The 14,738-nt window shown below is 30.4% G+C and overlaps 1 protein-coding gene across 1 annotated transcript in view; it reads right to left on the minus strand.

Annotated features, from left to right (window-relative positions):
• The window catches only part of LOC100571148, a 32,284-nt gene extending 17,765 nt beyond the window's left edge, over positions 1–14,519 (minus strand). The window contains exon 1 of the mRNA XM_029491076.1: positions 14,307–14,519. Within this exon, the coding sequence (XP_029346936.1) occupies positions 14,307–14,504 (198 nt within the window). The 5' untranslated portion in view covers positions 14,505–14,519. The remainder of the gene's footprint in view (positions 1–14,306) is intronic.
• Between the last annotated feature and the right edge of the window lie 219 nt (positions 14,520–14,738).

A 14,738-nucleotide genomic window follows, 5' to 3' on the forward strand; every position in this document is an offset into this window, starting at 1 on the left:
ATCGGTTTTTAACATTCTCGTGTTCTCGACCACGGCTACGGCTACGGCTAGTAAATCCCATTTATAAAACGCTGGATACAAGGCGACAGATTCTTGTGTTACACTGACAAGAATAATATAATATGCTATATACAATATATTCCAATACAATTCCGAGACCATTAAGGTAAATCACATGTGTATCGGGTTTTCGGATTTTCGATTTAAACAACTCAAACCTACACGCAAATTCAGTTGTTTTTTTCCCTCAGAAAACAACGGCTTTAAAAGTTCCGCGTGTTTATTTATACTGGGTGATTCACCAAGCGTGTTCACCACCCATTTTACCCTTCAAATGACGCATTTATTTAAATTCTGATTTTTGGAATTTTGAAATTTTTAAGTATACCTACTTGAGCTTTAAGGCTATATTTCAAATAACCCAATTTTTCATCTCATTTAACGAGTGTTATAGAATTTTCCCTTTTTGCAAATGAAAAATTGAGAGCTACCTTTTTTTACTGTAAACTTATTGTCAAGCAATTGTTTTTTTTTTTTGTATCTAAATAATTAAAAAAATACTGTCATCAATGTTAAACTATTATTATTTTTTAATATATGTGGAATTGTAAGAGTATAATAACCACTTTTAGTAGTACTAAATATTAGATCTGTTCAATATACCATTGAATAGGTATTATGCTTAGTTCAAAAAGTTGAATTAGGTAGGTACTCAGTAAGTAAGGTGCTCGTAAAATTGTTAATTTAAATAAGTACATCAATATTTTCGATGAAATAATTTGCATGTAAAAACGCACAGTAAAAAAAACGGTTATCATTTGAAACGAGAAGTTCAATCGCATTGGACACTCGTTGTAAATGTCCGACAAAATCCGCAAGCATTTAAAAACAATACCGTATTAACACTCATACATAAGTATAGGTATATAACATTTACAAAAATCAGAGTTTGAACGAAACAATAATACGCACAAACGAAAGACCTGCAGATGTGGGTGAGCATTAACGGGGTCGCTCGGTGAATCACTCTGTGTAAACGTTACATTTCTACAGACGTCAATGCATAAAAAAATCAAAGCACTTGAAAATAATATCGTCTTTATTATATTATTATAATCACACTTGGAATATTTTACGAAAATCAGAATTCGACCGAAATAATAGCGAAATAGGGGTGAACACTGGGCGTGCTTGCAGGGGGTGAATCACCCTGTGTAGTACATGTTACACTTCTGCAGACGTCCCCGCAGATTTTTCACCGTTACACGAACCGGACTATAAAATAGGTACGATAAAATATACGACTCGCGTGTGTTGTACAACAGCTATTAAACTAGCACGGGCGGATTTATATATAGGTAGGTAGGTTGTAACCAAACTTTAACTTTCGCGAACTTCAACGTTTGGATTTACATGTTAAACGGTTTATACCTACGCGAAAGAAAAAAAAAAAGTGGCAATGGGAGGTGCACGTGCTATGCGAACGGCATAGGCAAGCGTTGTGTATCGCAGGCAAACAATAATAATAATATAGTAATAACATTATTGAAATGATTGCAGATTTTATCGCTGTGAAGAGCCCACAACCACCGCGAGTTTGTCGATAATTGCCGATTATGCGGATCACCTCTAATACAGAGCAGTTTATAGCCATTTGTTATAGGTAGTCGTTCGCTACGCGGTTGTTATCACGCACAATATTTATATTACGTTACGATGATTCGATTCCGATGATATGGAACACATGTGTCTGCAGACACACCGTAGGCAGAGTCTTAGTAGTTAGTAGAATTGTTCGAGTGGTTATTTTGTTTTTAAAACAAACGAAACATCAATCGAAACACAACTTTTATACCGTTATTTATTTTTTTTTTTTTTAAATATTTCGATTTCTCTAATGACGATAATTATTAATTGTATTATTACGCGTTGTGCAACAAACAATAATAGGTACATACGAGTAGGTACCTACATATTGCATACGAGTACTTATACGACATTTAACTCGAATATAATATTTCTAAAACAGTAAAAAGGTAAAAAATATGATAAACTTTTTAATATTTGTTGAATGTTATTGAATTTATTCTACGTTTTTATTTCCAGTACGGGGTTGTTGTATATATGGGGAATGTAGGGGTCGGATCCTTCTTGGTCTTTTTTTTCGAGACGTTTTATGAAATAATATTTTTAAAAAAAAGCTTGAAAATATATATTTTAATATGCAAATTTAGTTATTTCATCAGAATACAATGTTTTATTATAATACACAGTGGCAATATACGAATTTCATGTTCTACAATGACAATACTGCAATTATGAAATATAGCGTAGGTATTCAATATGTATAGGTTTTATTGTTTATTATTATAGTGTTTTTTTTCTGGACTATGACCATTATGACCATTAGCATATTTAGGGGGAGACGCCGGCGGATGCTTGCACTCAGAACACGTTTCATGACTGAGGACGACCACCACGCAACACCAGGCGACTTATTATAGCGTATAGGTTGGTATGGTTATATATAATCAACAGCCCATAAGTAATTCATGTAACTATATATAGGTATTATAACTGCATACAAATAACTGTTAGAATTGACTGCTTGAGTCTTGCCTACATTTATGTTTTATACACTAACGAACTTTTTTCTTAAGGCAAATTTTCTTTTTATTTAAATTGTACATATTATACTGTGTAATGAGCATATTTGAGGTTGAATAGGTATTTTATAACTTGGAGGCTTGATGAGAGTAACCGTACACTGACGATACTCCAGGGTGTGGTTAATGGTCATAGGGTTAGGTTAGACGAGGAGTAGGAGTGAAACCATTTCCTTTTCACACTTTTCCGGATTCAAATACCTGAATTTTTTTTTCAAATTAGTATTAAAGGCTCAAAGGTTAAACATGAAATACAACTTATGACCCAGTGCACAAATAAAAACGGTTTTCATGCAAGAATCACAAACTATAAAGATAACTTGAGTCTTGAACACCAACTTTTAAAAATGTGAAAAACTTCTACAGACAGAACTTCATTTTTAAAATTAAATATAGGTATAATTATTTACATATTAATACATATAGTTAAAATGTTTCCATTTAATACATTTTATTGGTGAACATTTTTCTGGTCTTAATTTAATCTGAAATTGCGTACTTTCATTCCATACATTTTTGAAATCAAACCATTTAACATAACACTTTGTATCTCGCTTGATAATATGGATTGTATTTAATCAAAAGATGTCCGTTAAATGAAGTATATTTAGTTCAATTTAATAAACATATTTTTAAAATAACACAAGAGTTAGAATAATATTATCCTAACCTAACGAAATTGGTTTGTACAAAATGGACAAAAAATAAGAAAACGAAATTAATAATTAATGATATACTCGTAATAAAACGCGGAAATTTGGTGTCGGGGATGGGGGTAGGATATGGAATTATTTTAGGATGATAAGCCCCAGTAAAACCTTTTCGCTGATATCCACCAATGAAACACAGAAAGTAAAAAGTGTATTGTTATAATAATATTTTACATTTAGTCGTGTCGTGTGGGTAGATGACTTATAACGATTTGCACCGGTGTACGAGTGTTGCAGAAATATATGTATGTAGGTTCATAATATTAAGTTTTTTTGGTAAACATTGCCGCTTTTATTCAAAACTATATTTTATATACGTTGTTATATATTAGTATTATATTGTGTTGATGTGCGAAAAAAATGTTCCACGCAGTACTGTGTAATTACTCATGTTATGTCATGCTGGGCGAACGTGTAATGCGATAATTATATCAGTATCAGTCTTACTTAATATAATTTTTTTTTCTCTATCGAATTATCAATTTAATAATCAACACCAAAAATTCGTGAAACAATATTTTCATGTATTTTTTTTTCATTACGTGTTTAGAAAAAATGTATTATTCAAATGAGCTCACGCTAATTAATTAAGAATTAAAAGTTAAAACCAACGTGAAGTATTGTTTTTACATTTATAAATACTGAAAAGAATTTAAAAGCTAAATATTTCAGGCTTGTTTCAAATAGAGATACAATATATGGTACTCTTTTAAATTTCCCCGGTTCATGATTAAACTAGTTATTTTTTATAGGAGGGTTAAGAAGGATTTAACGTGAAACGTAATGATATATTTATATTGTCAGATGAATGTTCATTGAATACATACTTATTGTCTATTGAAATAAGTCATTCGTTTTTTTTATGGTCCTTTTATTAACTTCGATCAGAAGGACATTAGTTATATGTATCTTTTTTTTTTAACTTTAGGAAATAGTTTTCATTTAGTAACAAGTTGTTTTTCTTTGTTTATTCACAACAGTTAATATATTATAGTTAATTGGTAGTTGAATTGTAAAAAATGAATACACGTGTTCGAGTTGAATTTATAATTTATATTATGATGATAGGCTCATACTTTATAATGAATTATTTAAAAATTAAATAATATATTTTTATTCTTGGAGTTAAAATAATTATGTTTATTATAATAGTCTATTCTGAATTTTAAAAGTGGGATGAACAAAGCTCTGTTTTCAGAAAGCATGAGGCTTAATTTAGATAAGAGCCAAACGTACATTCTTATAATATTATATTAGATTTACTGATAAAAACTGTTCAAACATATTTTATTCCTTAAACTAAAAGCTATAAATGCTTACCATTAAATGAGCAAATATTTTATCGGATTTTGTACAATAAACCGTGAAATGAATTTGTATGAAAATTTTTTTTTTTAATTTATTGAGGGCACAACTTATATTTACATAATATGTAACATATTACAGTAAGGCAATTACAACATGGCATGGAAAAACCAAAAAAATATAAACCTGCTTAAATAAGGACCTAATACCTAGCAAGGATAACAATTTAAAAAAATATGGTTTTACCAGGAAGGAGATATGGACATTGGGCAGTTAAAGATGATGCGATCAGGGGCGTCTCCCATAAGTCGTGAGATGTTCTGTTTTTGCTGATAGATAAATACATTTTATAAATTTTGTTAATTGTTCAAAGTCTAAGGCTAAAATTTGTTCACCCCCCCCCCCCCCTCCGAATGGAATTGACCTGAAGACGCCACTGGATGTGATTAATTATATTATATTATTATGTTTAATGGCATGAAGTATATATTATTAGTGAGTATGAAGGAGGACAGTGTTGTCAACACATCTCTTTAACATAATAACATCAGAACTCGGGGTTAAAAACGTATGAAGTAAAGTCTCAGTTAGAGGATTTGGAATAGTTTTAAAAGCCATCGAATTATCGGAAAATCTCAAAAGTGATCTGTTCTGTAAGGATAATGATCTATGCAAAACCTGAGTCATTTTAAACACTGAATATTATCGACACTTGTTTTATACTATACAATTGTTTGATGACTTTTTAATTTAACAATTACATTTAATATAAGCAAGTAACTAATTGTTATTGATACTTACACAGTTACACGGTCGATCAAACATTTTTATTTATAGATTGTAGTATATTATCGTAAGGCAATAAAATTCATAAAAACTATAAAATTATTTAATTCTTTAAATTGTACCTATTTCAGGGAGAGGGGAGAATTAGATACATTTTAGATGAAATCGAAGTTGGGTATTAAAAAAAATATAAGTAATGTTTATTTATCATTATTAGATTAAATTAATATTAAAACAATACTAAATATAGTATAGGTAATAAGGTATTCCTTAATGTATATCATCCGTTGTAAAAAATTACCTATTGAATTAAATTCAATTAATAAAAAATGTAAAAAAAATTAAACTTAATTTTGTAATGATTTTTATTTTAATAATAATATTTACCAGGAGGAAATCAGTTTTCTTCGTTTGATAAATAGGTATGTTATTTTATATGAATAAGGTGGTAATATCATTATAAAATGAACATTATTTAATTAAAATATATTGCAAGTAATAGAATATATCATAATATTTATGTATTTTACTACCATTCATCATGTCTAGACTGAATGAAAAATGTTTTTACTTTTATTATAATTATTATGGCTTATCATAACTTTGTAAATTGTAAGATTATCACTTTTTTTTTTTTTAATGAAAATTATATATTATTTTTCGCATTAATATTCCTTAAATTTGCTATCGTTATTTTAAAATATATAATATTGTCATGAACCTCGCTGAATTATATCATTACCAAATAAATAAATAAATAGATACAAATTATTCAGTCCGATTATTCCGCGGGTATCGCAGGCGTAAGCAAACCACAACGTTTATTTACGGTCCGGTTCAGAGTGGTGTAACTATCGGTTGTTATTTATTTATTTATTTATTTATGTACACTATTATATTGTATTTGGTGCGAGAATTAAAAAATAATATCGCGGGATTTTCGCAATGAACAACCGCTACGATTCAATAGGTACGATAATGGCGCGCGTGTGAGCATATAATAATATACCCACACCTTTTGCGAGGAAAAACTCTCGCGAAATGCACACGGATATTCATTAATTTCGTATAACGGTTTCGAATTAATATTCATTAAATGCGGCTCATTAGGTCTCGGCGGCGTGACAACCACTTTAGCCCACTCGCTCGCGCGACAACACTTCGGAATCCAACTGCGAGAGCAACGGATTATTATAATTCGTCCCGTCCCCCCCTTCGCAGCGACCCCCCCGACCACAATGACGACTCTTTTCTTCGCAATAATAATAAATATATCCAAACGAATCGTGTCCATTAGAGCGCATCGTGCACGTCACAGAAGACTAGTACGTCATAAGCACATATCATATTATTATTATTATGTGATATCATCACAATAACGCAGAGCTCCTGTTACTTACGACAGACGTTCGAGTTTTTCCATCGAATGTACAATTTAATATCATTAGGTACCACATCGCAGTGGTAAGCGCCATTTACAAAAAATGAAAACCGCCGTTTATCGCTCACACTTTTTCTTCCGCTCGATCTGCAATCGATCAATCAATATAGGTAGGTACTCGCGTGTTGTTAATTTATCATCTTTCGGATTACGATACATTGCACCGCGGTATATTATTATGTAGGAGTTCGTGTGTGGACTTGTCAGACTAATATATTATTATTATTATTATTATTACGTGTATCTCTGGATTTGAGGGATTCAAGAGTTGTTCTCGTGTACCTACACCAGCACTTCGACGTGACACAAATCGCGTGTAGGCGTACAATGTTGGGAAAAACAGGATTATAAACGAATTTCTTCAACCGTTCGTACTGATATCGTTATATTTTGTGATCGTAGCAGGTTTTTATGCGACGCACGAACTATTTAATAAATACAAATAACAATTTCAATGTAAGTACAGAAAAATAATATTTATCTAGAGGACCATTTTATACGCCACCAGAATTTTTAGTGAACATCATCGCGCAGTACAGTAGGTACTTATTCAATCAGGCATTCAGAAGTTTACATTCAGTGGTTTTAGACAAAAATATGATTTAAACTGTTTGAATAACACAATATTTTAGAATTATTATTTATTGTTTTTTTGTTTCAACAAAATAAATACAACAGAAAAGTCACGGCCTTAAAAATAAAAAAAAAACATTTTTTGTTTGTTTTTAAACTGTAAAATGAATACTTCTTTTAATATAGGTATTCAAAATTGATGTTTTCTCCAAAATATTACTCCCTTTCCATCTTATAATAAATGTTTTCCCTCTGTTATCGCATTATGTACAACTGTAGAACCCAAAGTAGGCGATCTGCGTCATCATGTTTATAACACATTTTCGATAATTTCGTATTTACGCAACATCCAACGTCATAACTACAATAACATATTGTAACCAACAGCAAAATGTTTTCAATTGATATATTATGAATATGTTATAATTTTCCACGTTTATTGCCTATATAAAACCCCTCAAAAAATGTCAGTGAAACATCCACTTAAAAATATTTTAGTTAAAAGTGACTATAATAATATTATTTGGTATCAATAGGCATCATTATAATACGATTACAAATAACAGATCAAAACAACAAAATGGTATTTTATTCATCTAAGGTATAATATTAATATCGTGTTTCATTGAAAATCTAGTCAACTGTAGAAAAATTCATGTTAAACGTGAAATTCGCTATTAAGTCTCAACATGAATCCAAATATTATAATATAGGTATAATTATATATATTTAGCATTCTAACGTATTTTTTTTTATTATTTTAACAGTTATTCGTATTAATATTTGAATAGACTATAGTAGGGGAAGCAAATTTATATTTACAGAACGTATCTACTGCAAATACATCCCGGGTAGAATTTTTCAAAAATAGAATCATCGGAATATTATTTTTATTTTACAGCCAAAATATACATATCATGCCTACGTGGAATTAATGCTTTATGCGCACTGGACTGAAAAATACATAATGCTAAATCAACCTAAACGAAAATAAATCAAACTCAAACTAATAACTATTGATATATATTGTTAAATAATAACTATAAATCATGTAAATCATCGTACCGTTGTCGTCCGTGGTCACTGGTCAGAAGACAATTTTACAATTTTAAATAAACATAATTACTTTGTAAACATCAAAATTTAACAATAACATATTATATAAATAATGCGTGCACGAACAATAAAATAAATATGTTATTTTTTTTATCTACTTTAGTTTATATATTGAAAAAATATTACTTTTCAATTTTCCAAGTAATTTAATAATTTCAGATGAACACTGATGATTTGAAATCCAACTATATTTTTGGATTGTTACATTTCTGCACGATCACTAACGATTTCTTTTAATATTATAATTAGAAATATTTACCATCTATTTAATACATTATAATTAAATTTTATGAACGTATAGTAATTTCAGTAAAATTATGTAAAGCGAGTAGAGAATAATATATCCATTGATATCACTAAGAGTTGAAAATATGTATAAAGTACCTAATATAATACTATAGTGGTTACATTGTATGTGATTACTGATTCACCAAGCATTCTCAGTCCCATTTATTCCTTTAATAGTGACTTTATTCAAATTCTAGTTTTTGGAATTTTTAGTTCATGTAGGTACTTAAGATAACATTTTCAAATACTTATATTAATAGTTGTATATAATTAAAAAAATGTCTTATAGCGATACCAATTTTTTTTTCCATTAACAATCACCTTTTTTCTCCTACAAATTTTTAATTAATTGAATTTATTTTGTATTAAATGTTGATGATAACCTAAATCTTAATTCGAATGAGTAGTTTGGAGTTATTTTAGATTATGTACCTACTGAGGATAATATCTAATTATAGGCCCACGATAATAGGTTTGGAAAATATTATATGCAGGAATAACGAATATAGTCATATTATGGATAATTCCAAATCCTCAGTTTTTTTATTCTTAATATAAAAAAGTTGTATGGTCTCTGAAATAGTGACGGCTTGAAAGAGTTATATATGAATATCGCTATTTGTAAAAATATTAATGGGTGGGTCTAAGCCTTATGCTTGGAAAAGGTTATTTAATCGTTATTTTACTATTCTTTAACCACCTAAGAATTCACTACTCTGAGAGCAGTGAAAAAATGTTTAGGGTTGGTGGTGTAAAAATATTAAATGTGAGTTTAGGAAAACAAAGTTCAAGCCGCCACTGCTATAGACCATTTTCTCTTAAGACGATCGTGGTGGCATTTATTAGATCAAGAGAGGATAGATTGGAAATCAGAGGATTTAAATGTAGATTTAGGTTTTTATGGAATCGTTTATGATGTTTAGATACATGTTCGGGGATACTCATTATATATTCAGATATTTGTGGAGGGTTAGATTACCAACATGCCATAGGTCATTGGTTATTGTTCTTGGATATTGAACGAAAGCCGAAAGGATTGTATTATTTTTATCCTTTGGGATTTTGAAACACTCAGAATTGTTATTATATACCATAATATGTAGCTATAGTTAATATTAGGATAACTAATCTATAAGCAATTAATAATTTCATTTTTGTTATAAAAGTTTGGATTTGAAACAAAACCGTTGTTGATATAGTTTTATGGTCTATGATGTAGTGCTTTTGTTTTTGTTTTGACGTGACTTACCCAAGTGATTTGTCTTCGTGTATCCCGAGGTATTGTAATTTTATGATTTGTTACAATCAAGTTGTTTAATGAATTTGTTAATAGGTGGGGTTTTATCCAAGTATTTGTAAAAAACAATTTTAACCTGTTGCATTTTAAGGATTTATTTATTTTTATCCTTCCTTTTAAGAATTTTAGTGATATATATGTATATATTGAAACGCGTTACGTTTAGCTGATTAGCCGTAGGTATTTATAAAGAATTAATGAATCGTTTGGATTATATTTTTACAGAAGATTATAATATTATAATGATAAGGTATAAAAAAAAAAAATTATTTTGAAATTGTTTTTGGATTTATATTTAATCTTTTCGTTTTTTGTTAATGCTGTAATAGAACCAATTAGTTGTCTATATATTTAAAAAAAAAAAAAATAAAATTGAAATAAAATATTTTTTTATTGTTAAATTTTATTCTTTTTTTTATAGTTGCGATATTATTTATGTGCAAGCGATATCTGTAAGACTAATACAAATATCGAATATAATATACAAAGTATTTATGAGTTTCATTAAGTAAAATGGCACAATACCAACAAACAATGATTGATAATAAAAATAAATATTTGTTAATATCAATCTATACAAGGTTACAATATAGGATCTGTTCTCCAGAGAAACGATAAAACAAATTAAATCGGGGCTTTTGATTCCGTCCCACGGAGTCCTCCGCCGTGCACCTACGCGAAACGTTTTTCACGTGAAAACATTCGATGTTCGAATCGGAAATCGGAAAAATCCGTAAAAACTCTCGTTTGCCGTTTTTGTAGATGGAGGCGGCCGATTACCGCGGTATGCGTTGCGAATAAATAATAGAAAAAAAAGCACGCGGACCATATTATAATTATTATTATTATGCAGATTAAAATATAACCTTTCGTTCAAGTGTTTCAATAACGGCCGTCGGCAACATAATATTATATTTTAATCTCGCCGAATATAATAATAAATTACAATTGAATAGCATTTCGTATAATTTATTATTGTAGACCGTACAATATATGTATTGAATCGTAATAGGCATAAGTTCAGACTTTCTGTGTATAATTAATATCTATAATATTCAATTTAATAACCTGATATTATATTTTGGAAAATGGTCGTGTGTACTTCTCGGTGAACGTTATGCGGTACTTTCCACACGCATACACACTGCACACTATGAAATAATAAGAAATTGCTAACATGACGTGGCTTTTCCTAAACATTTAAATGTTGCTATAAGTATATATTGTAAAAAAAAATAAAATTAATTAAAATTAAACTTATCTGCACTGGGTAGGTATTTCTAGAAGACGCCCGTCAACAAAATCCGAATCGGTACACACCAACGCCTCGTGAAAAAGAAGAAACTTCTATGACGTCAACTACCGCACGGTACTTCTATGGTACACATTCTAACCGAATATGCCGTACTCGTGAAAAAGAGAGACGAGATCTCCAAACTTTCTGAAGGTTGAGTACTCGTGTGACCCGTGTTACAACATATGTCCCTTAAATTATTGTACAAATATACGTGAATAACCCATTATTTTAATTTAACTGCGCGTACCCATCTAACATTTATTTATTAAATTTTAAAATCCGACGGCCGTATAGTCGCTGAGGATTATACATTTTAAAAATCATATTGTATAATATTATGCAATAATAATAATAATGATAATATTATAAAAGGTAGGTATGCACGCGTCGCCTATTAACATAATTTTAATATATCACGGGATGTGGTGTATACTATGTTCGGTGGTACCCAGCAACCCACCCACCCACATCCACACACAACACGCGTAATATATACACTTCGTCTACCTATATAAAAGATAAAACCACCTGCGATAACAACACGACGACGGTCCATTATCGGCCGTGGGACGGTGGCGGCGGCGGCGGTATTAGCCCGGGATATTATTTTAATTGATCGTCGTGCACATAGCCGAAGAGTGAAACAAACGTTGGATTTATCGGCTGCACTTAACCACGCCGCGGCCCCAGAGAGATATGATAATTATAACAACAACAACAATAATATTATTTATAATACCTGCCTAGGCACTGCAGTGCGCCCGGACCGGAGGAATACAAAGTATGCACACGATTTATGCGTCTTGATTAAATAATATTACTATTGCTTGCGTGCCGGTTGTACCATTATCCACCCCGCAGTGGATATTACTCTATATACAGGGTGATTCAGGCCAATTACGCCCTCACCCACACTCGTCGCGTTCGAAACGAAGCATTCAAATTCAAATTCCGATTTTTGAAAATTTCAAATATAATATTTACCTCGTCGTTGTACAGGACGAGTGTATATAGGGGGTGTATTTTAAACCTCTGAACTATCGTGGAATTTTATCCTCAGTACTTACATAAAGTTTAAAACCACTCGCTCCAATTTTGATTCAGAAAATTTTGGTTTTTGAAAAAACTTTTTGCTTAACGATGTGCAGTGTAAAAAGGGTGGTTCTCGTTTGAAAAAAAAAACGCACGGCCACAGCTAGACGGCTGGTCATTCGTTAAATGGCATAGTAGAGTTCATGAAAATATTGTAGTCTTTTAGTAGACTTAAAAAAAAATTCGAAAAATCAAAATTTGTTGCACATGGGTATAGTATAGGTTATAAAGTATAAAATGAGAGTGAGTCGTATCATTGTAAATCACATAAAAACGTACATTCTGACGGTGATTCAGCGAAATCGGATAGTGTTGTTGTTTGGAAACCTCCCTTTAGAGTGTAGGTGATCCTTAACGCCGTCACCACTCATGGGGTCATTAAAGACACTTCGCGTTTAAAAATTGACTCATTAATAAAACTCGTTTGGGGGGCTCTACAGACTGCACACGAGGGAAGTGTGGAACGGACGTGGTGTCGAACCGTTCGGTAAATAAATTATATGTATATCATGTATCTATAACCTATACGAATCATCAAACAAATGCATATTCACGTACATGCGAGCGTGACGTTTTTGTTTGACAAAAAAAAAAAAAAAAAATGATCAAACAGACTAAACAGACCAAAATAAAAATAAATATATTATTTTCCCAAAATATTTTTATTTTTTTTACACTCGTAAAACGCACCAAATATTATAGATGGCACGCACACTCTACGGAAATGAAACACTTTAAAAACAGAGTGGAATAAAAATCATTAATTGTATATTGACGATTTATTTCATTTATTTATTTATATTATACATCTTTCATAAGTGGGCATGACAGTTAATTGTTAAAACAATATTTCCATTATCTTATGCAGGTACTGCGTGACTGCGAAGTACATATTATCACTTAAAATCTTGAAAGTTATTGTGCTTAACTTTATTTTAAGCCTCTATAGAAAGTTTTAATGGTGCGCTTCTACAATACACAAGTATTAGGACAAAGTTGGTTGATAAAAATAGTGATTTCAAATTTTGTCGAAAGTATGATTTGTTTTGTATAACTAGGTAGGTACGTAAGATAACAAAATGAAATAAAAGTTTATAAGCTTAACCTTCTCAAAGAACTAAAAGATTGCTAAAATTTACAATTAAAATGTCTATAGCACATCTACACGTTACGTGTACAGTAAAATTTAAAACAAACATTATCTACGGAGCACCTACCTATTTTATGTTTAAAATACATTAATTTTACTTTAAAAAAGTACGTAATCCTATGTTATTATTTAAAATGTAATATATTATCAAGTACAAGTATTTTATTTTTGTAGCACCACTGCGATCAACTAATTTATTTAAGAATAAAATATTGTTTTCTTATATTGTTATAACAATGACTTAAATTATCCTGAATTAGACATTTTTAATTTTTTTAAATATTTAAAAAAAAAAAATCGAATATGTTTACTTGAATATAGACGTAGATTTTAGTGTTTTATCGACGGAAATTTTAAAATTATTAATTTACATACCGTAAAAAATAAGGAAAATCATAATAGGTAGGTGGGCACTAAAAATATTTTTACTTTACTTCAATATTAAATTCGTACTTCGTATTTAGAATATTGCTAAACGAATTAAATTAAATCTAAATCGATATATATATATATATCATCATACTGATATCATATTAAAAAAAATAAAATATAATAATAGTACTGTATAATAGTAAAGTGTATTACCTGTATAGTATAATCTCGGAGCCGGAGCGGTGTAAAAACTACCACCGTGTTGCTGTGGTATGTGTTTAGGATAGAGTCGTCGGTTAACAACAACTTTTCAAAGTGGCCAGTTAGTTCTCGTCGGACAGACTCGAGGGGTGATACTCTCCCTTTATATCGAAATCTGCCTCCCCTCCGTGACGTCAGGACCAATGACATCACATCTCTTCTACGCCGACAGTGTTTTTATTTTCAAACCCCGTACCCACGCTACACACTTCGGCCCTTTACTCCTCCCTTCGGTTTAACATCTTTTTAGACTGTAAAAAGTATATATATATATATAATAATATTTACAAATTATAATCATTCGGCATTCACATTAACAGCGGTAGATAATAATAATAATATTATAATGATTTCGCTTCTGCGGCCTACTCGTATTTTTATCAT

The sequence above is a fragment of the Acyrthosiphon pisum genome, chromosome A3 (assembly GCF_005508785.2).
Source record: "Acyrthosiphon pisum isolate AL4f chromosome A3, pea_aphid_22Mar2018_4r6ur, whole genome shotgun sequence".
Lineage (NCBI taxonomy): Eukaryota > Metazoa > Arthropoda > Insecta > Hemiptera > Aphididae > Acyrthosiphon > Acyrthosiphon pisum.